The sequence below is a fragment of the Apteryx rowi genome, unplaced genomic scaffold, assembly GCF_003343035.1.
Source record: "Apteryx rowi isolate R43461 unplaced genomic scaffold, aptRow1 scaffold_733, whole genome shotgun sequence".
In the NCBI taxonomy this organism is placed as follows: domain Eukaryota; kingdom Metazoa; phylum Chordata; class Aves; order Apterygiformes; family Apterygidae; genus Apteryx; species Apteryx rowi.
The window spans coordinates 236587-257381 of NW_020451020.1; the positions used below are offsets into that span (position 1 = coordinate 236587).

Consider the following 20795-nt stretch of genomic DNA (forward strand, 5'->3'; position numbering starts at 1 on the left):
GTCCTGATCTAATCACGTAGCAGTCATTCTGAGTTGTTGAATAGCAAATAAGTATAGAGCAGTTTTGAAAGACCCAAGTGATGATTGATTTGTGTTTCTATGTGAGCTACTCTCTGATCAATTCTGTAGGAGGTCTGTCCAAGAGATCCGTATTAAAATATAGTAGTAGGCAATCATAGCCCTTTGTTTATTTTTTCTTTCTCTTTCCCCTTTTTTCTCCTAGGTGTAATAAGAACAGCTTTGCCAAATATGGACAGAGAAGTTAAAGAACAATATCAAGTTCTTATCCAAGCCAAGGACATGGGAGGACAGCTGGGAGGATTAGCTGGTACTACCACTGTAAACATTACTCTCACAGATGTCAATGACAACCCACCCAGATTTCCTAAGAGTATGTAGTATTCTAAATGCATTAACTTTCAAATAAGCATGACTTAAAGTATTAAAGCAAGAAATTATTTAAATAAGTATTAGGGATTTACAAAGAAGAACTGTATATGATGAAAAAATATAGAATATACAGTTGTTGTTTTTTCAAGAATATAAAGCTCTATTTACAACTGTGAGTTCTGAATTTTTAAAAGGCAATACATCACCATTTTGGAGGGCCAGCCTCAGGCTGAGAGTTCATTTCATTTACACTTTAAAATGATTTGGGAAATAATATTTTGTCAAGGGAAAGTAGATATCCTCTTCAAATGATGGATAGTTCTAACCTGAGACTTCCAGGCACCAAAGACAGAACTGGCTCATGATAAACATTGCTGTTATGATAAGCAGGTGCAAATCTTTTACACATCTTGGCCAAGAAGATTAAATCTGTCCTTGAAAATACTTACAGCCTCAAAATTGTGATCATTCACTGACAATTTATATCACTTTATATCAATTAGTCTAAATGAGGCTTTTCAGAAATATGCTAATTTAAAGTCTTGTAGTCTGTGTATGATTAGCAGAAGGATGGTCATTTACAGCACTCCTTCAAATTTACTGAAGTTCTGTATGTTTCATAGGTTTGAAATACAGACACTGATCAAGCATAAAGTCTGATAACTATGGCAAAACAATTAGCTGCTAAAAGTTGTTACTAAGGCAAATTCATATTATAACATTTGTGATTTGTGTGAATTTACAGTGAGAGCATGGCAGCTTTATACTTCTTTGTATGTCTTTCCTTGTGCATGCATTGTAATCCTGCTTTTTGTATTATAAATGGTCCTTAGGTACCAAACCATACCTGACAATTCACAATTTTCTCTCATGTATAAATTCTTATTCTTCCTTTCTTCAGTATGAAAATATGTTGCATTTCTGCAGGAATATAAGAATGACCATGCTAAGACAAAGATCCACCTGGCCCGATATTCTGTCTCCTTCAGTGTGATCTAGAAGATATATATAAGGCATATATCCATATAACACATACTCCAGAATGCTTCCTCAGTTTCTAATAATTTTTGGCTCAGATGGTGTCTTGGTATTCAATAACCCTCAATGGATTTTTGTTCTAGCAAGTTGCCCAGTTGCTTTGTAACCCATGTAAAATTCCAGAGTCCATGACATCCTAGTTCCAGAGATTACTTATATATGGCAAACAGCTTCCTTTTGTTTTGAATCCATCCCTACACATCTACATACATGTTGACTACTGCATGGAATTCAGAAAGTTATGTAAAATATGACCTTTATTTAGAAAAGCTGTGTTAAGTTTTCTTTGATATTATCCATACAAATATTATCTGATATTATTTATGTATCCACTAATTCTGCTCTTACTAATTTGCCCTGTGCATGTCAGGTATATCCATCTTTAGTTCCCCAGAACTCCCTGAAAACCTTTGAAAAAAAAAGAAAAAAAATCAGTGTTATATTAGCACCTCCAAGTCTTCATGTGCCAGGGTGTTTTTACATAAGACATTACACATCATAATAGTTCAGTTATTTCATTCTTCAGGCTCTTGGGTGAATACCATCTAGTCCCAATGATTTGTTACTGTTTTAACTATTCATTCCACAGCGGCTTCTGTAGCTAATTTAACCTTCTCTCATAGATCTCCCCTTAAGAAGGGTTCCAGGGTAGAAAAATTTCAAAGCTTTTCTACGCTGAACACAAAGAAAAGAATGAATTCAGCTTTACATCTGCGATCATATTTTCTCTGAGCACTTCTGTAACTTGATTTTGGGTTGGCCCTACACACCCCCTCTCAGACTTTCRCCTCTAGATGTGTTAAAAGACATTTCTTATTACCTTATATACCAGAGTTTTACTCAAACTCATTATTGGTCTTCCTTACTGTGCTTTTATAGTTAAAGCAGATTTTATAGTTCTTTCTATTGTCTTCACTCAGACACAACTTAATGTTTTTGAAAGATATGGTCTTGCTTTTAATAGCCATGTTGTTTATTCTTACTGACTTGCTTTTCCATAGGTGCCAAATATTTGCTTTGTGCCTCCAAAATGGTGTCCCTAAACAGCATCCACACCACCTGCAGYGATTTAACTCTCTCAGCTATCTCATTCAGATTCTTTATGACAATATTCCTCAGTTTTATTTATTTCCACTTTTTTATTTAACTGAATACAACCATCATGTAGTTTGGGCTCTTATTGCTCCTGCACAGATATTGAATCAAAACTCATTATGGTTGCTGTAAAATTTGGGTGAACTAGAGAACTCTTCCTGACTAGCTAGTGTTAACACTGTTCTCTTCTTCAAGTCTGATTTGACCTAGAGCTTCTTTTAACGCATATCATTATTCCTCCACTGATAAGGCCTACTTTGCCTTTCATGTATATTTTGCTCTTTGGTATTGGACTGTCTCACTGACTTTGCTCTTTTCATCAGATTTCTAACATGCCTATTACGCTGATAGCCTTGTTTAACATTGGGCATTAAAGCAAGCCGTACAAGTTCCCTTTTTTAAACTTCTGGCATTATATTGTTGCTTTCTTTCTTCTCACTACTGGACCCTATTTAGATTGTTTTCTGTTTGATCTACCTTTTCTGCATTTCCTTCTTGACTACCATTGTCTTTTCTAACATTCTTTAGTGAAAAATGCAGAATTATGGTGACTGCACCCTTTACTTTAACTGTGTGCTTTTCTGCACCTGCCAATTTTCCTGAACTCTTCAGCTGGAATCACAATGGTGATTCCATTTTGCTGAYGATACAAAACTGGGAGGAGTGGCCGATACGCCAGAGGGCTGTGCTGCCATTCAGAGRGACCTGGACAGGCTGGAGAGCTGGGCGGAGAGGAACCTCATGAAGTTCAACAAAGGCAAGTGCAGGGTCCTGCACCTGGGGARGAATAACCCCATGCACCAGYACAGGTTGGGGGTTGACCTGCTGGAAAGCAGCTCTGCGGAGAAGGACCTGGGAGTGCTGGTGGACACCAAGTTAASCATGAGGCAGCAATGTGCCCTTGTGGCCAAGAAGGCCAATGGTATCCTGGGGTGCATCGGGAAGAGTGTTGCCAGCAGGAAGAGGGAGGTGATCCTCCCCCTCTACTCAGCCCTGGTGAGGCCACATCTGGAGTGCTGTGTCCAGTTCTGGGCTCCCCAGTGCAAGAGGGATGTGGCACTACTGGAGCAAGTCCAGCGAAGGGCTACAAAGATGATTAGGGGMCTGGAGCATCTCTCTTATGAGGAAAGGCTGAGAGAGCTTGGCCTGTTTAGCTTGGAGAAGAGAAGGCTGAGAGGAGATCTTATCAACGTGTACAAGTATCTGAAGGGAGGGTGTCGAGAAGATGGGACCAGACTCTTTTCAGTGGTGCTGAGTGACAGGACGCGAGGCAATGGGCACAAGCTAAAACACAGACGCTTCCATCTGAACATGAGGAAAAACTTCTTCACTGTGAGGGTGACAGAGCACTGGAACAGGTTGCCCCGAGAGGTKGTGGAGTCTCCTTCTCTGGAGATCTTCAAAACGCGCCTGGATGCAATCCTGTGCAATGTGCTCTAGGTGACCCTGCTTGAGCAGGGGGGTTGGACTAGATGATCTCCAGAGGTCCCTTCCAACCTCAGCGATTCTGTGATTCTGTGATTCAATCTAATCACATAGGAAACTTTCTAAGCTTTCTGAAGCCTGGTTTTCTTATGGTTGAAATGAATTTTACGGCTTTTATACAGACATCCTTTCTTCAACAAGTGTCCCTAGTTGCCAGTAATGTGAATCCCTGCTCCTTACACCTCTTTCTCAGCTAGGCATTAAAACTTTGCCCCTCCATCTTTCTCTCCCCAGTTGTACACAGTGAGACAATTTCGGACTATGCTACTCCGGTTGTCTTCATCTTCAGTTTCTTACCTACCAACCTAAATTTTGCCTCCARGACTGCTGTCCGGTCTTACACTATTCTGTCAGAACTCACATGGACTATAACCACTGGTTCTTCCTTGTGTTTTCTAACAGCCTGTCAAAACACTTGTGAGGAACTCCACCTCTGCTCCACAGGGGAATCATCACAGAGGGTCTCTTTGAAGTAATGTCCCCACTGTCTTTATGCTCAATGTTCAAAGCACCCCCCATTGCAATCTGTCTGCTCCTCTCAGCTGGAATCCCTTCTGCAAGGAGGTTATCACAGGTGCAAGAGGAAATCTTACAATCTCCTGAAAATTGAAAAATTCAGTGCGTTGGCAAGCTCTTTGGTGCCAGTGCTCTTTCCTGTGTCTGATTTTCAGTTGTACACTTGACTTCCTTTGCTGTTAGGGGCTTTAGTCATTTTCTATTTCATTGCATACCTTCATCTACTAGAGTGTTACAGAAAATATACTAGTCTCACATATGTCAGAAAATTTTCATGAAACAGAGAAATCATGGGATATATTTTCCTCTTTGAAAAAGATGATAGACTTGAGGTCTCATTTCATGCATGGACTGTATTTACGACTTTTTTATCCAATCATTGCTATGAAGGAGCAAAAAACCCAAGAGACCAAGTTTGTTCTCTGCTTTGCACAGGAGTAGAGTTGAAAACCTTTTCGTTCTATTATATCAAGTGTCGCAGAAGCCAAAGTATAGCAGTGGATCTCAACAAAACAGAAGAGAATAATATCTGAGGTGCATGTCGATATTGGAAGTAATAAACATTTAGCATGGCTCACAGGCTTAAATGTCAGTTTGGGTGCCCCAGTGCATTGCAACATGTTTAATCAAGGCAGACAGTCAACTGACATATTCCCTTTTTTGTGAACATATTACAGAGGACATAGATTGTGGTAAACTAAGGATTTCTGCTTAATCAGAATAGTGATAACAAAAATCCTGGTGAATGGGGAATTACTCAGCCAGTCCCAAATGATTAAGTGRTATGTTAGATAGTGTATAGCATGCCCGAAATTCATAGAGCCACCCTGTTAATTGCAGATACTGACAAAAATAATTAGTAGGAAAAAAAAGTTGAGTATGAATTTTATTTCAAATATTGTAATTTTACTTAGTTTGGGTTTGCTTTTTGAAAACATTGCCATGAATCAGAATTACTGCTTGTTAGGGAATGGAGTTGATCATCTGCTTGACCACCATAGCTAAAAGGATATTTATACATGATTTTAGTTTAAGTGAAAAATAAGCCTTTAAAGTCAGATCCTGGTAGGTCCCAAGTTCAGGCCTGGCAAGACCTAGAGAGTCCTTATTGTTCTTAGCTGGGTTGAGGCCTCCAGTATCATGTCACTGGCCAACAAAGCCAGCAAGTGCAAGTACAGACTTAAAAAAGGGAATAAAGTTCCATTAGCATTAGCCAGTGCTGGGTAGATGTTTCTGTGTTACATAATCAGGATTGCAGTTTCCCAAAGTGCTTATGCCAAAGATGCCGTGCCCCAGATTATCTTATAGAATAAAAAGATATCCATTATAACAATAAAGTTTAAACTTATTTTCTGAACTCAGTCAAGATGAAAAAAAAATTCACAGCAGAAGTGGGAGAGTGTATATTATTAATGCTTAGAAGAAACTACAATGATAAATAATGCATTACTAGCTTTCCAAAAAATTCTAGCATGGAACACCTTCATCTCATTGAGGGTCCTTTAAGGAGACAGGCAGGTTTGAGTGGGATATCAGATTACAGTGATGAAAAGCCATCAACTATCCTGCCAAACACAGGATTTTTTATTTAGTACCTCTGCTTTTAAACACAGTCATCAGGGAACTCCCACCTTGTACGTTTCTCAGTAATGAGGAGATGCCTGTGTAACAACAAGGAAACCTCTAAATATCACATATTTCTGATTGAGTTGTTTGACCTGCAGGTATCTCTTGGCCCACATTTCGGAAAACTAAGAAACTTCAGAAAACTGATATTTTCATAATAACTACAAGGAAAAATAGATTCCAATTACTTCTTAGTAGAAATGTATTTCCATGAGGATTCTATATGTCTGTCTTGCCTGACTCATTAAGACACTGCTTTTCTGAATTACTGCGCACGTTTCATTACTGAAGATGGAACTTGTTTGTAAACGTTAAAATAACTGTTTCATAGCAAAACTTGATTCTTGCAGAAAAAAAATTAAGGAAAGGAGTGAAAGAAAATGTACTTTTTATATAATAGTAGCAATGTTTAAGCAATTAAATGAAAATTTGGCATAACACAACATTGCTTTTGAACAGAGAAGACTGGATAAAAGCTGTTTATCTGTAGGCATGCATCCTGGTTCAGAAGGGACCTGATGGCTTTTCTTTCTCAGCTACTCGTGTACATGATAACTGGTTAAGTAAAAAGACAATTCAGCAAATCCTTCTTGGAAGCTAATGGGCTAACTCTTAACGCGTCAAGTGTTAGACAATTCTGAGCTAGCCGCAAGGACAGTTGTGGCTTGTTTCCAACTCTTAAAATAAGCTTCAAGAAAGGATGGATGGATTATATTTACTTCAGCATTTAAATGACAAAAGCTTTATAATTAGTTGGTATAAATTATACATTATAGAATCAAACCAATTAAGTGAAGTGGTTGATTCATATTTTGTAAGGTTATTGTGCTTCAGTTTTCCTGTCTCTTTCTTTTGTTCACTGATGACAGAGTGACTGTGAAAGCAATTTAGAGAAATAAAATCTTATATGCAGAGCAATAAAGGCACATAGGAAGGGTCTTAGTCAAAGAAATACTATGACTTTTTATTTTAATATGGCATAAATATACTTTTTACAGGATAAATCCCTGATACAGAAGAAATGTCATTAAATTTTAAAGTGTATATAGTTTTTATTTTGATATTAGCGAAGAAAAGACCATTCTCAAGTGTCTTATGAATTCAGATTAGTTGGTTTATTTTTAAGGTGTTCACATTCCCTTATTTTATATTTTTTATTGAACAGAACTATTTGGCTAAAGATGCATTTTATAATATCATTTCCAGCCCACTAGAGGACTCATTATTGTAGGGCAATGATTGAAAAATAGTTTTAATGTGAGTAAAATGAAATAAGGATTAGACCCTATAGTTTAACTTTATCTACCTGTATTATTTAATTTTATCTAACATTGGCTTTAAGATAACAGCTCTCTGATGGTCAGAAACCATCCTCTCAGGGCTGTTTGGTGACCACATTATAAAATGTTTGGAAGGCTCCAGAGCTATGACTAACCATCACAAGGGTGAGGTTTTCCTATCATTAGTCTTTCCAGAAGTATCCCAGTGAAAGCCATCAAGATTGCTTGCACAGAAAAAGGATGGCTAACAAAAATGCTAACATGCTTGGAAATAGGAAAGGAACTATTCATCTTTCTGGTAATGATACCTTAAATAATACGAGGTTGAAGGACTGGTCCTAAGACCTGCACTTCATCTCCCTGTTAGTGTATTAGAAACGTGGCAGCTAATTGGATTGGGATTTCAAAAGTAGATGGTGCAATCTATTTTGTAGAATTTATTAATTGGAGAGAGCAGGGCAGAGGAAACAACAATCTTAAAGTGGAAAGGAAAAGGAAAAGTCAGCAAATATAGAAAAGTAAACAAAACTGATAATTTACAAACTGGAAAAAATATTGTTCATCAATGCAATTTTAGTAATTTCACTTCCAGAAAAAAACAGCCTTATAAAAGAGAGCTAAGCTGTTTTCCTTCAGTCATATAGCCATTGCTATATGCTGTTTGAGTGATGTATTGTCTAGATGATCACTTTTGCAATTATGAAATTAGGAAAAGAGGTTGCAAATCATTACCCTTTAGAAAGCATCAATTTTCGGCAGTTATTTGTGGGTTTGCACTATATTTTAAAGGTCTTACTTTCAAGTATTAAAAATTGTAGAACTACAACTATTTTGAAAGAAAAAAAGCAAATGCTGATCATAGAATAAACTGCCTATACATACATACTCATACACACTCTATGAAATGAAAATTCTCATCATTATTATTTACTTATATGTTCAATTATCTCTAGGAAGGCTGCTATATCACAGAAATTGCACACACACTATTTAACAAGGTGTGTATAAAAGCGTATATAAAAAAGCATATATAAAAGCAAGTCAGTTTGTTCATTCAGTAAATTAAATATAACAGATTCCACTCATGTGGCTTTGTATCTGTCTTGCTCAGATTTCATTAGAGATTTGGGTTCACATGCAGAGTGCACATAAAAGGCCTTCTGGTCCACATGAAATGATAGCAACAAAACTCTTTTAACCCACTGCTTTGGATGAGTGTAGTCAAGCTCCTTCTTTAAACCACACGTCTACTGGCCTATGAGAAAGAAGTTCCTCAAATGATGGTGTCTGCCTTAAAAGATTTCAGAAGAATGCAACACTGATCACCCCCAGCAGTAAAATAGACATCTACAGAAACCCTGGAGAGRACCGTGTGATTAGCTAATTTTTTTGTTCGATAACCTAAAAAATTAAAATAATAAAAACAGAGGTTGTGATTCAAAATAAGAAGACAGGTTATCTCCTCTGTACTTTGACAATTTGCTAGAAAAGTTGCTTGGGTAAGGTAAGGTTCAGAGCTCCTATCTGCCTAATTAAGAATTTGAGACAAGCGGATCCAGCTTTCTGGGAAGTTATTCTACCCACTGGGTTTTAGCTAGGGGAGGAYGGCTTTCTGTGAAGCTCCTGTTAAAAGTTGTTGTGCTTTGAATACAACCCTTGTACATTCCTTGGCTCTCAGAATGAAAATGAGTCTATCCTCTATTGATTAAAGCATTTGCCTGGCAGACAAGATGCGCTAATTCAGTTCCGGCAGCTAATTACTTATTTTATACCAAATGGGAGCTACTTACACAAGACAGGTAGACAGATTCATTGCAGACTAGCCTACAGCCAGTGATTAGGTGGGAGACCAAGTCAAAGCCTGCTCTGAATCAGAAAGGGAGGGAAGTTTGAAACCTGGTCTACTCCATCTTTTGTTCATTTTCAAACCACTAAGACAAAAAGGAAAAAAGCACCAGCTCCTTATCTTTACAGGTTTTGTAAATCAAGCTTCAATCTTTTAACATCCAGTCAGAAAATATTAGGTGAGTCCAATTTATCCATTTATCTGTGATTTCTGAATACAATAAAATTTCATTTTTTGAGGTGAACACATATCTTAATCAGCCACTTCAAGGAGTGATGGGAGACAGGAATGCAGAGGTCATTATAGGTTTAGATTTTAATACCTGGGAGTCACTTAACAATAGCTATGACACCAACAAAACAGTAGTCAAATCAGTACGTGCTTGAATAAATATTTGCAAATTGTATTTGCCCAGTGTTTGCACAGGAATCAGGGGAGGACATGGAAAACTTCAGTCCAGATTCCTTCCAAGTCTCATATCTCCATACTATCAACATCTCCTTCGCTTTCCTCCCCATGCTGTCTTACCTTACATCCAACATATACTCGCCTCCCTTACCCTAAAAGAGACAAATTTATCCTTGACCACACCTTTATTTTTTAACTGCAGTGTAGCCATCTCCTCCCCCTCCTCCCTAAATTTTTTGTTCCTTAAAATGCCCTTTGTTGACTCACTTCCAGCTTTGAGTCTCACCACATTTTGCTATACTGAGCTCCTGGGTCTTCACCATCCCAGATAAACTCTTTACAGCTCTGTCTTGCTTGACTTGTCCACTACACCATTATCACAATGACCCTTTCCTGTTGTTTCCATTTGAGCAGCCCATGTTAGCCACATGTTGGCCAGCTAGTCATATAAATGCCTCTGTATTTTTTTTTCCTACTCCAGCACTTAATCAATGTGATTATAGATATTTTTATATAGACTAAAAGAACAGTTTGGGGGAGTATTTCCATGATATGCTGCAAAATGGTTAAGAACGTGTACATTTTCAGTACTGTAATGTGAAAGTATCTCTAAGAAAAAAAATACTTAGAGTTATTTGCTCTAAGTACTGGTGTTGCTACAGCTGTGGTGGTCAAGGTGTGCAACAGCCCATTTTATTTTGCTTGTGTAGACCTAAAGAAGTATTTGTATGGTGAAAAGCTTTCCTGAAAAAAAAATTGCTCTTTGCCTACATTGCTTATATATGCTTGGCTTTGTTTAGTAGAAATAACTGTAGTAGTAAAATTAAGCATGTATGCAAATATTTGCAGGATTGGGGCTTTTGGTCATTGTGTATGGACTAGGTCTTGTCACATGCTTGAGCAGGATTTGATACATCAAGGACCCCATTTGATTTGCCACCTTCGACTGTTCTATTATAAATGGTGTTTAGTAACCGTATACTGCTTGTACTAACAATTATGTGTCTCAGAAACTTTGCTAGATTAGCCTTTGTATTATAGTTGGGAAAGAAGTACAAGATTTTGGTGAATTTGCTTTACAATGAGTTTTGCTAGTGTGTTTGTGTATTTATTTACATTTTACCAAGAATACTTGAGTCCAGAGCACAAAACGTATTTTCCTTGCAGTTGCATATTATGAGCAGTGATGACTACCAATGACTATTGTGACTAACTGGTGACTATTATTTTCTTTACTTGCATCTATACTACTAAACAGTGTCAGGAAACTTTCCTGGATACTTAAATCGTCTGTACTGTTAAACTATTATAACAATCCCTGGCACGGTTTTGGCCTACACCAAATAAAGCTTTCTCAGACAAATTTGGGGCACATGGGAGAATTAGGACAGATCAGGAGCTACTCTGTGTAGTAGAGAGTGGTTCCTACTCTCTTCACTTTCCATGAAGCTGACCTATTTTGCTGTGGGCAAGAGAATTTAATAACATGGAAATAGGCTGTTCTATATTGGCTGGCTTCCATGTCACAGAATATAGCTGGCTACATGAAACTTCCTTATACAGATGTAGGTTTTTGAGCCTGTGCTTTGCTACTGAGGCCATGCAGCCCACCTTTACTCACAGCATCTGACAGTGATGTAGGTATCTGTTACTATTTGTGTGTGTGTAACATAAAGGATGAGTTTACATAAAGTTCAGCATCTCTTCAGCTTTTTATTTATAATTATGCCAACTTTTTCCAACTTTTCTCTTACTCCTTTTCATATCAGAATTCCTCAAACACTTTCACTAAGAGCGGATATGACCCAGAAAGTGGATGTAGTCTCAGTTAAAGCTCCTTAGAAAGCTCTTTAGGTATGGTAGTTGTCACTGTGGCTTGATCTTGATCATAAAACATCTTAAAGAGTGAAACATTCTATTGAAACTGAACAATGACCCCAAACCCACTGAAGCATAACATTAAAAAACTTGAGAATTAAAGTGGGGAGAGAAATATTCAGTTACTATAGAATCTCAAGAACATTAAATGTTCAGTAAATTTTATGTCTGCCACACTCATATTGTTGCTGATCTTTTTAACTTTCTCAAGAATACACAAAGAGCAAAGGCTGTTCTTAGAAGACTGTTTGGAGTACTGGCTGAATGAAATAAAACCTCTTTAAGGCACTAAACAGAGAGACTGAGCCCTCAGCTGCAAAGCAGAGCAAGTAAACCAAAAAAAAGAAAAAAAAATGTTTCTTGGTATTATTCCATAAGCAAACAAAATATAGATAATTCATCAATACGTAAAATGTAATAGTCTGACAGCTCCATAAAAGCAATAGTCCAAGAAATACAAACGATGACAATAGTGGTTAGAAGTTAAATATTATCTATTGATCATAAAATACTCTTGTTAGTCTGCACTTATCCATTTTCTTTCCCCCTCCAACATCAGTTTTAAGTGGTATTTGATCATTAACAGCAACTTTTATGTGTCAGGATTTTTTAAATATTTTATTATCATAGTAGATTATTATTATTAACAATTATATTTTACATCTGCTGCCTTCTGGATAGAAGGTGAAAACAAAAATGTTTCATAGAAATTCAACATCCTTTGGCAGAAAACATGACATTCATTCTGCCCCAGTGTGTTTTCTGTAGGGAGTAGTGAAGAAATTATTCATTCAAAACACGGGGAGTATTTAGAACRAATGAATGAAATTATCCATGGCAACCTTGGGACTGCTCAAAGGCACTACAAGTCTCCGCTTGCTATCTGATACTGAAGAGTAGCTGGGGCTACAGATTTAACAGCATGGGGTTGCCTTTCAATACCTTAACAGTTGTTTGCAAAATGACTCAGAGACGACAGTGTTTCTTGTTGCATCACTAACATCATTTCTAGCAGCATCTGCCCTGTTCCTGAAGGCCTTCTGTCCAAGTAAGAAATCAACACAGCTGTTCTGCTTCTGAGCATTCGCATGTTTTTTCTGAAAATTTAGAGGCTATGGTGCAACATGAAGTGAAACAGACCATAGGCAATTATCTAATTATTATCTCAACAGATCAATGATTTTCAGAAATACCTAACAACCACAGTTTTAGTCTGATTTTCAGGAGTGTTCACATCTTGTAAAAGTGTTAAATAAGATGTCCATATGTTCAAAAGCACTTGCAACAATCCAAAGGTTCCTTCCTGCTGACAACAGTAGGAGCTGTAGATACTCAGGACATTTGAAAATGTCTTCCATTTGCATATCAAAATGAAAGCTGATGACTATTTAAGTAGAGTCCAAACTATGTATTTAGTAGAGTTTTTGCATTAAGAAAGTCATAAAAAGAAAAATATAATAACAAAAGTTCTCTATAGAAATCCTGTTTTCTCTTGAATTCATGAAGAGTATTTGTTCTCAGTAGCTTCTGCAGCAAATTTGTTCATTTTATAGATATGATAGCCAACACTGTCAAAGAGATGGATCTTTAAGTAAGCACTGACCATCCACAGATTTCATTGCAAATGGAGCAATATTTATATACGGATCTCAAATTTAGACATTTAATTTGGAAGATATAAACATCACTTTGATAAGTCGATTATATTTGCTATAAAGCCTAAGAGACTACAAATGTCAGGCCAGAAGTATCATATTTTTTGCTCTATATCACACTTCAATATTAGGAAAGAAAAGTATTATAAAGAAACTGTATACAGCAAACCACACTTAAAACAAAGAACAGTAATCCATTATTCTCTTGTACTTGATGTTTTTAGATTTATATTGTTTAAAAATTTCATTTTTTGTTTCAAACAGTGCCAACTCAGTGAAGAAAAGTAATGTATTCTTTAGTGAAAAGTGTTTACAGAATAATGTACCCAATGCAATATACATGGATATATGCAAATCAAGGTTTCACAAGCAGTCTTGAGTAATACAGATGTGAAACATGTTTTGTTTAGGTGATTTTAGGCATGTAACTTAGGTGTGATTCAGAGGACTAAAGATAGGAACCTAATTTCCTTAGTCAATGAAGAGAAAAAGATTCTTCCAGTGCAGAAAATTTAGAGTACTTGGCTTAGATCCTAAAGTAAATGGTTTGACCACATTTTTAACAGTGAATGAATTGTAATAAAATCATGTTATTATATTTTGTGCCAAAGTAATAAAGAAAATATGAAAAATCTCCCACAAGATATATAAGAAGCAGAGATATTAAGCAGAGCATTACAAACTCTGCATCCCATCCTTGCCAATATAGTTTCTCATATATCATGCAATTTAAATTTTATGGAGGGAATAAGCGTATTGATTTATTTCATGGTAACAGTGTGATCACCAGAATATTACCAATATGCCTACTTGATAAATGCCAATTACATGCTGTCTGAGATTTTTGGAAAAGGAAAAATATTTTCTCCTGAAAATTTTGTCTATCTGTAAAGCATGCTACATTCTTATAGTTCTTTATAACTACTGCCTAATTTATATAAAAGCATTTGTTTCAAGCTTCTAGAATGTACCAAAACCAATAAAATATAGTTCTCATTCTGTAATAATTACATGACATTCCAGTCTGGGCTTTGTAATTTTTTTTGTTTGATAATAATTTTTCTATCATACATAGTAGACTGGTTATTAGCAGAACAGTTTCTAGTGGAAAAGATTCTTCATTGCTCATGATACATAATGAAGCTGATCATCTAAAACTGCTCTTCCACATAAGTCTTTAGCATCCAGGAAACACATCTTACAAAACATAGTCATATGGACAAAGTTAGACTTTGCACAAATAACCATTTCAGGCACCACCTTGCTCTACAGCAAGACAGAGAAGTGATAATGGTGGTATCTTTCTCATATAGTAATAATGGAATGATTAAAGCAGTCACTCAAGAACTTGATTTAGTCTCCTCAGCTTACCATATCATTTAGGAGAAAGCCTTAATTACAAACATAAGGGAGTTCTAGAAGTGAGCATTTTCTTTGCCACCTATTAAAACTGTGCTACAATACAAAAGACAATTTAAGATTCATGAAACAAAGGCAAGCATCATTCCTGTCTGGGTGTTAAGTTAGCCACTCCTCAAAGTCTTTGGTTCCAAAAATTGCTTCTGGAATCATTTCTACATTGTACTGTTAAATGGAGCATTCTCTGTTGTCTTTGCTGTGCCTGACCCTCTTTGGAAACAGAAGCCGTTGGTCAGAATATCCTCAGCTGAGAAAATGAACTGGCATTTCCCATTGGGCAGGTGCTGTGACTAGGGGGATATTACACTCAGTGGAATTAATCTCAGACATGCAGTAGGAATGTGTATTTTTAGCAAATTGTCTGACAACAGGTTTCAGTGACAAAAAACATCAAATGATTAAGCTGAAATATTTCAATACACAAAAATTATAACACATATGCTGGATTTTTTTTCCTGTAGGGAGGGAAAAAAGATGAGGTCCTCCAAACACTCGGTCTGCTAGCTTACCTGAGGGGCTGATAGGGACTCCTGGCTCTGAAGCTACCAGCTCAGGGAAGCTCCATCATGTGGATTAGTGTAGAGTCAGGCGGAGTCAAACTCGAAAGGCCTCTTACCTCTGCGCATTTTATCCTGAAGAACTGGGGACACCTGAACATACAGGATCTTTGCAGTCTGGGGAGATGTAGGTTTTGGCAGATGAGGACTTTGGAATCTGCAGCAAAGAGCCAGGCATCTTTAAGAATGGGTGGGCTGTATCTAATGAGGCCGTAAACCCTAATTCAGAGCAGTGGGTTCAGGGTTGGAAGAAGCCTTGCTGTAACTGAAGCTTTACTTGCCAATGTGAGTTCATGCCTGACTGTCAACCTCCATCCCTGCATCAGAGCACGTGGTGGTGAAGCACGGCCTTTCTCTTCCCCACACGAGGTCCCAGGCCCCTACATGGCACCGGGGTGCAGCTAAGAGAGGCACAAATACCCATCTTCCCAGCTGTAGGAGCCTGTACATCAGATGCCACTGATTATTAACTGTAGCTGTTGTAACAAATTAAATATATCAGACACCAGATTATATGTACAGTACCCTTCGTTTTGCCTATTACACCAATATTAAAACATATGCAAGTAAGTAAGAACTGTGGATTATTCTTAAACAGGCACAAAACAGTGCCTGTAGAACCTGGCCAGGCACTGCTGAGGCCATTCGGGATAAGTAACTGCCATGCCTTGGTAAGTCAAGATAACAAGTGTTACAGTATTTTTGTTCATTTTGTTGCTAAAGGAACAATTTTCTTTCTTGTCTGCTTGATTTTGAGTTTCAGCTTTGCAAGGTTTGTAATATTACATAATATAGATAATCAGTATTTTTTTTTCTAAAAAATAAAAATTAGAGGTTTTGATTATCTATTTTTTTTAATCATGACTAACTGTAATGCAGTACTTTGGAAGAGGTATTTTAAAGAAGACCTGAAACAAATGTAGGCAAAAAAAAGCAGGGGAAGATAATTTACATGCACACAAGCTTTTTTTTTTTTGGGGGGGGGGGGACAGATTTTAAAAAGTCTGGGATTGATAGCTGTTTGTTTGATGGCCATTATGCATTTAGTCAAAGTCTTTAGATGCTAACCTGGATTACTATTTAATGGTTGTTTTGCTGATATACTGATGGTTTTCATTCGTTATTCTCATCAGAACTGAAAACCTTTTTGGTAAATGCCAGCTTTTCCATAAACTATAAGTGTGCGGAAGCAAAAAAACTTTCTAAGTGAAAATCAAGCCAGAGAAGAACTTCTGAGCCTTAAAAATGAAAACTAATCCAATCATGTCAAAAGAACAGCAAATGTATGCTGAATTTCAGTCAATATCACTGATTACCTGTCACTTACTCATCTTGGATCTCTTCCCACCAAACTCTTTGGAACTATCTTTGTTTTAGAAACTCAGAGGTGGAGTATATTAGTTGTTAGCTCACCTSCATCTCAGTTTCCTGAATGTTTTTGGGGCTGAGTAATAATCCCTATCAGTTGTTTCAGCATAAAGGCTTCAACAGTATCATCACTCATCTCTTTTTATCAACCTTGTTGATACTTCTCAGCCTGGAACTCCAGGGAAGTTTAACAACATGGGTCACAGAGACAGGACCTGCCATAGCCTTTGTGAGGGGATGTCCTCAGTGCCTGTGTTAAGTTAAATAAACACTGACCTTTCTCTAGCTTTGGGATCTGGTTTGTACATCAGTGAAATTTAAGTGTGAATTGTTGCATAAGCTAAATCTGTCACCTGGCACATTAAATTTGGCCTTAAAAATCACCTTTAATGTCTTTTTTTTTAAGATTCTATTTATGGCATCTTGACCAAGTCTTAACCAGGCAATATGCATTGAGCTTTCCTATGTGTAAAAATATTCGGACATGCATGCAACATACATGGCTGAAATCAACAGAAGTGTTGCAGAGTTGCAGAGTTCRGTTTCCTAGTGCAGTCTGAGAAAAGTAAGGGACTTTTCCTTTGGTAAATCCCATATCACTAATCCTTTACAAAAGCCAGCACCAAACTTTGAAAATATTTAGAAGAGTTGTTTGCAACCAGAAGAAAAGATTTTGTGGGCAAAGAAGTCACATGACAGAATCTGCAAAATTTGACAGAAATGTTTGAACAGTGTAATTCGTTGCTGCATGTTTGTCCAGGCTGCTTGTCCCACGATTTCTAGAAGTTGCAAAGAACAAGCTTTTCAGGACCTTTGGGAGTAACAGGCTATTACTCAAGTGTGTTTCAATATAGCTCTACAGTAAATGGAGGTAGGAGTCTATGTAGGCAGAATGGACAATAAAAATTAAATAATGCTAAACAGTCACAGCAAGTCCACAGCAACAGTAGTGTCCTCTAGAAACAGAAAAATAAAATCTACAGAACAATCGTTCTGTTACCTCTCATGTGCAGCATGTATTGATCATTTCAAATGCCTTCTTTTCTTTACAAAGAGTATTTTTGAGAAAAAAAATCATTCTATGCATTATATTATGTTGATTTTTTTTCCTGAGTTGGCGACAATATACATTATTTGTTTTCATTTATTTTATTCTCAAAAGTATGTTGTCAAAATAGCACCATTAAGATCTTCCATATGCTGTGAAGGTACTATTACAGGAGGGTGATGACAGCATAATTACATACTACATCTTCAGAGATCTGACTCTGGCAGAGTTGACAATTACTTCAGAGCTTCAGATTAATCTGAATGACCCCATCTTTATTGCTGCTGAATTTCTGGAAATGACGAAATTCCAAGTCATTGAAAATAACTGTTAGAGGCTAAATAATCTGAAAAGAGCAACGTAGTGTTTCTCTGACTTCATCTAAGCCCGATATGCTTTACAGCTAGGTACAATATTGTATAGAGAAATGTTTGTTTTAATGAATCTGAGTACTCATCAGTTCACTAAGTAAACTAGGCAAAGTTTCAGTATCAACTAGGCAAGGAAGGAAAAATCCATTATCATATGCTCTTACATTTTATGTTCACCCAAATTTGACTGTAGAGAGCAAATACTATGGCAATGAGCTTTGTAATCCAACATAAGTGTCTGTCAAAGACTTGGGCATTAGGGCTAGAACTACATTGAGGAAACATAATAAAGAGATTCAAGTGTAAGAAAAGCCCTCGTGAACCCTTTGTTTTTGCACCTCTTTGGAACAACTTGAGTAGCAGAGACCCAGTAATAAGCATGTTTGTAAGTGACATTAGGTAATAKTACAATCTGTGATTCTATGTCCTATATAATACTTTAAGCTTTTACTCTTTAGTCAGAGTCATTGAAGTACTACTAAAAAATAGCTGAAGTAACACTGCCTTATAATTATTTGCCTCATAGCATTCCTTTCCAGCTGTTAAAACAAGAAGAAGAAGAAAAGTTTCCCTTTGTATGTTCCCTTGGAAAAAAATTGCAAAATGACAATTGCACAACCTTTAGCAGCTCAGTCAATGAATACGACAAAGACACACATGATAATGTCCGGGTGTGGATGCTGACACAAGTGAATTTTGCACACATGGATTTTCTCAAACAAAATAAAGCAAATTTTGCCTTCAGATATACTTTGCATACTGATGGATAGAGGGAGGAAGCAGGAAGAACTAATTTTTTCAGAGATATTCAAAGAAACAATTATGCAGGCACCATAGTCCAAAATAGTGTTTCTAGCTCAGAGAAGAGTAGGTTTGCTCCTAATCTTGCAGTACTACTGTTATTTTTCCTTTTCTCAGAAACATTACAAAGCTGAAAAAGCTGACACAGCATGCACTGTAAGGAGATAGCAACAAGGAGCTGTGTCTGCTGTTTAATTCATCAGCTGGATGTGAAAGTCATCTATCCTGCTGTTATAGGAGGTGCAACTTCTCAGAGTTTGATTTTGTGAAGTGTGACTGAACTGCAGCCAGGGGGAAATCTCAGAGGTGCCCCTAATATGCCTCCTACAGGAGACGAAGCTACGCAGGAAAGGCAGACCTTTTAGGCAGCAATGTAATAAGCCAAAGCAAGATGTTATAATCTGAGGCCTGCTGTTGATGTTGTTAAAGTCAAGGCTGATTCAAAGTAGTTCTGACCTTTTTTTTAAAGCTATTTTAATGACTATGTCTAGCATCTTTTCCATATACCTTTTTCCATGAGTGAAACCATTTTGTCCTCACATATCAATAGTTATGCTTATAAAAAATAGGGAAGTCTTGTGTGCTTTTCAGGGTTTTTTTAATTATTATAATTAATAGTAATTAAACTGAAAATAAAAGTGTGCAAAACTAGAAATGCATGTTTACCCCTAAAATTCTAGTAAGAGCACCCTCTAGTGGCTAATATATAAACAGCACTCTTCAATTTCTTCCCATAAGGAATTGTGTATGAAATTTTAATACTGGGTATTACACTAACAGGTGGAAATCCTTGTTCAGTTGAATTTTTCCTTTCAACTACTGTAAAATGGATAGATCTGTTTTCTAAGACAAAATAAAAATAAAAATACAGATACTGAAAACTGTGTTAAAAGGAACTGTTAGAACTGTGTTAGAAGGAGGAAAAGGCTTATAAACACGTACTGTCTATAAGTAGAATTTAATTCCAAAAGAATCAACTGTATGGGTAACATTAAATATAGCTAGACAGACAGATGAACAGACAGATAGATAGACATGACGAGGCCCTTACAGTCACATTAGCCCAATTCTAGAAACTAGGGGAAGTTAGCATGTTCAGTGGGTAAAACATGCATATTTTTTTCTAATCCTCTGTTGTTTTGAACTTATCATCTTAATAGGCTGATTTAAGCCTTTTTTTTTTGGCACAAGCTCCCTACTTTTTATCAGACATACCATGTTATATGTCAAGAAGTCCCAGGAATGACTGTTTACCACTTTCTCACAGGTATCTTCCATTTGAAAGTACCTGAATCCTCGCATGTTGGTTCTGCTGTTGGAAGGATCAGAGCTGTGGATCCTGATTTTGGGAAAAATGCAGAAATTGAGTACAACATAGTTCCAGGAGATGGAGGAAACTTGTTTGAAATCACAACAGATGAGAACACCCAGGAAGGAGTCATCAAACTGAAAAAGGTATGCAGCACAGACCAGGTGTATGAACCTGTCGTTCAAGTGAGAAGTTAAGAGAATTAAATATTGTGTAATTGTACACACACAGTAAATTGTATCTTTGTTAGAATCCACAGTTGCGATCTTAGTCTTAAAAGAAATTGGAATTTTGTGTTTTATTTCATATGCAATCAGGTATGACTTTTCACAAATTACATCMCTTTTACTTGTGGAAAAGTAATTCTTAGCTCTGCCTACAAAGTATAATTTCTCTTATACTGGAATTTTTTATACTAAAACCCCATGAAAAAATGGTCCAGTTTGGAATAAAAGAGCAATATTTTATGATTTGGACAATGTATTTCATTTTCACTTCTTAGTATTTTATTTTGATTATTTTGGTTTTATGTTTGATTATTTTAATAATAAAACTGTTGTCCAGTACATTGGTGAAGAGTCCTCACTCAGTGTAAAGGAGGCCCAAATGGCTGCAGACCCACGCATCCTACTTCTGCTCTCCTACTAATGTCCCAACTAGTAGGTTATCAAATGTTCTTATAAGGGAGCATCTCAGCTGCTGATA

The 20795-nt window shown here is 36.8% G+C and overlaps 1 protein-coding gene across 2 annotated transcripts in view; it reads left to right on the forward strand.

Annotated features, from left to right (window-relative positions):
- The window catches only part of CDH12 (cadherin 12), a 164203-nt gene that overhangs the window by 91925 nt on the left and 51483 nt on the right, over positions 1-20795 (forward strand). For both annotated transcript variants that reach the window (XM_026087798.1, XM_026087799.1), the window contains 2 exons: positions 224-391; positions 20049-20236. In XM_026087798.1, coding sequence (XP_025943583.1) covers positions 224-391; positions 20049-20236 — 356 coding nt within the window. The remainder of the gene's footprint in view (positions 1-223; positions 392-20048; positions 20237-20795) is intronic.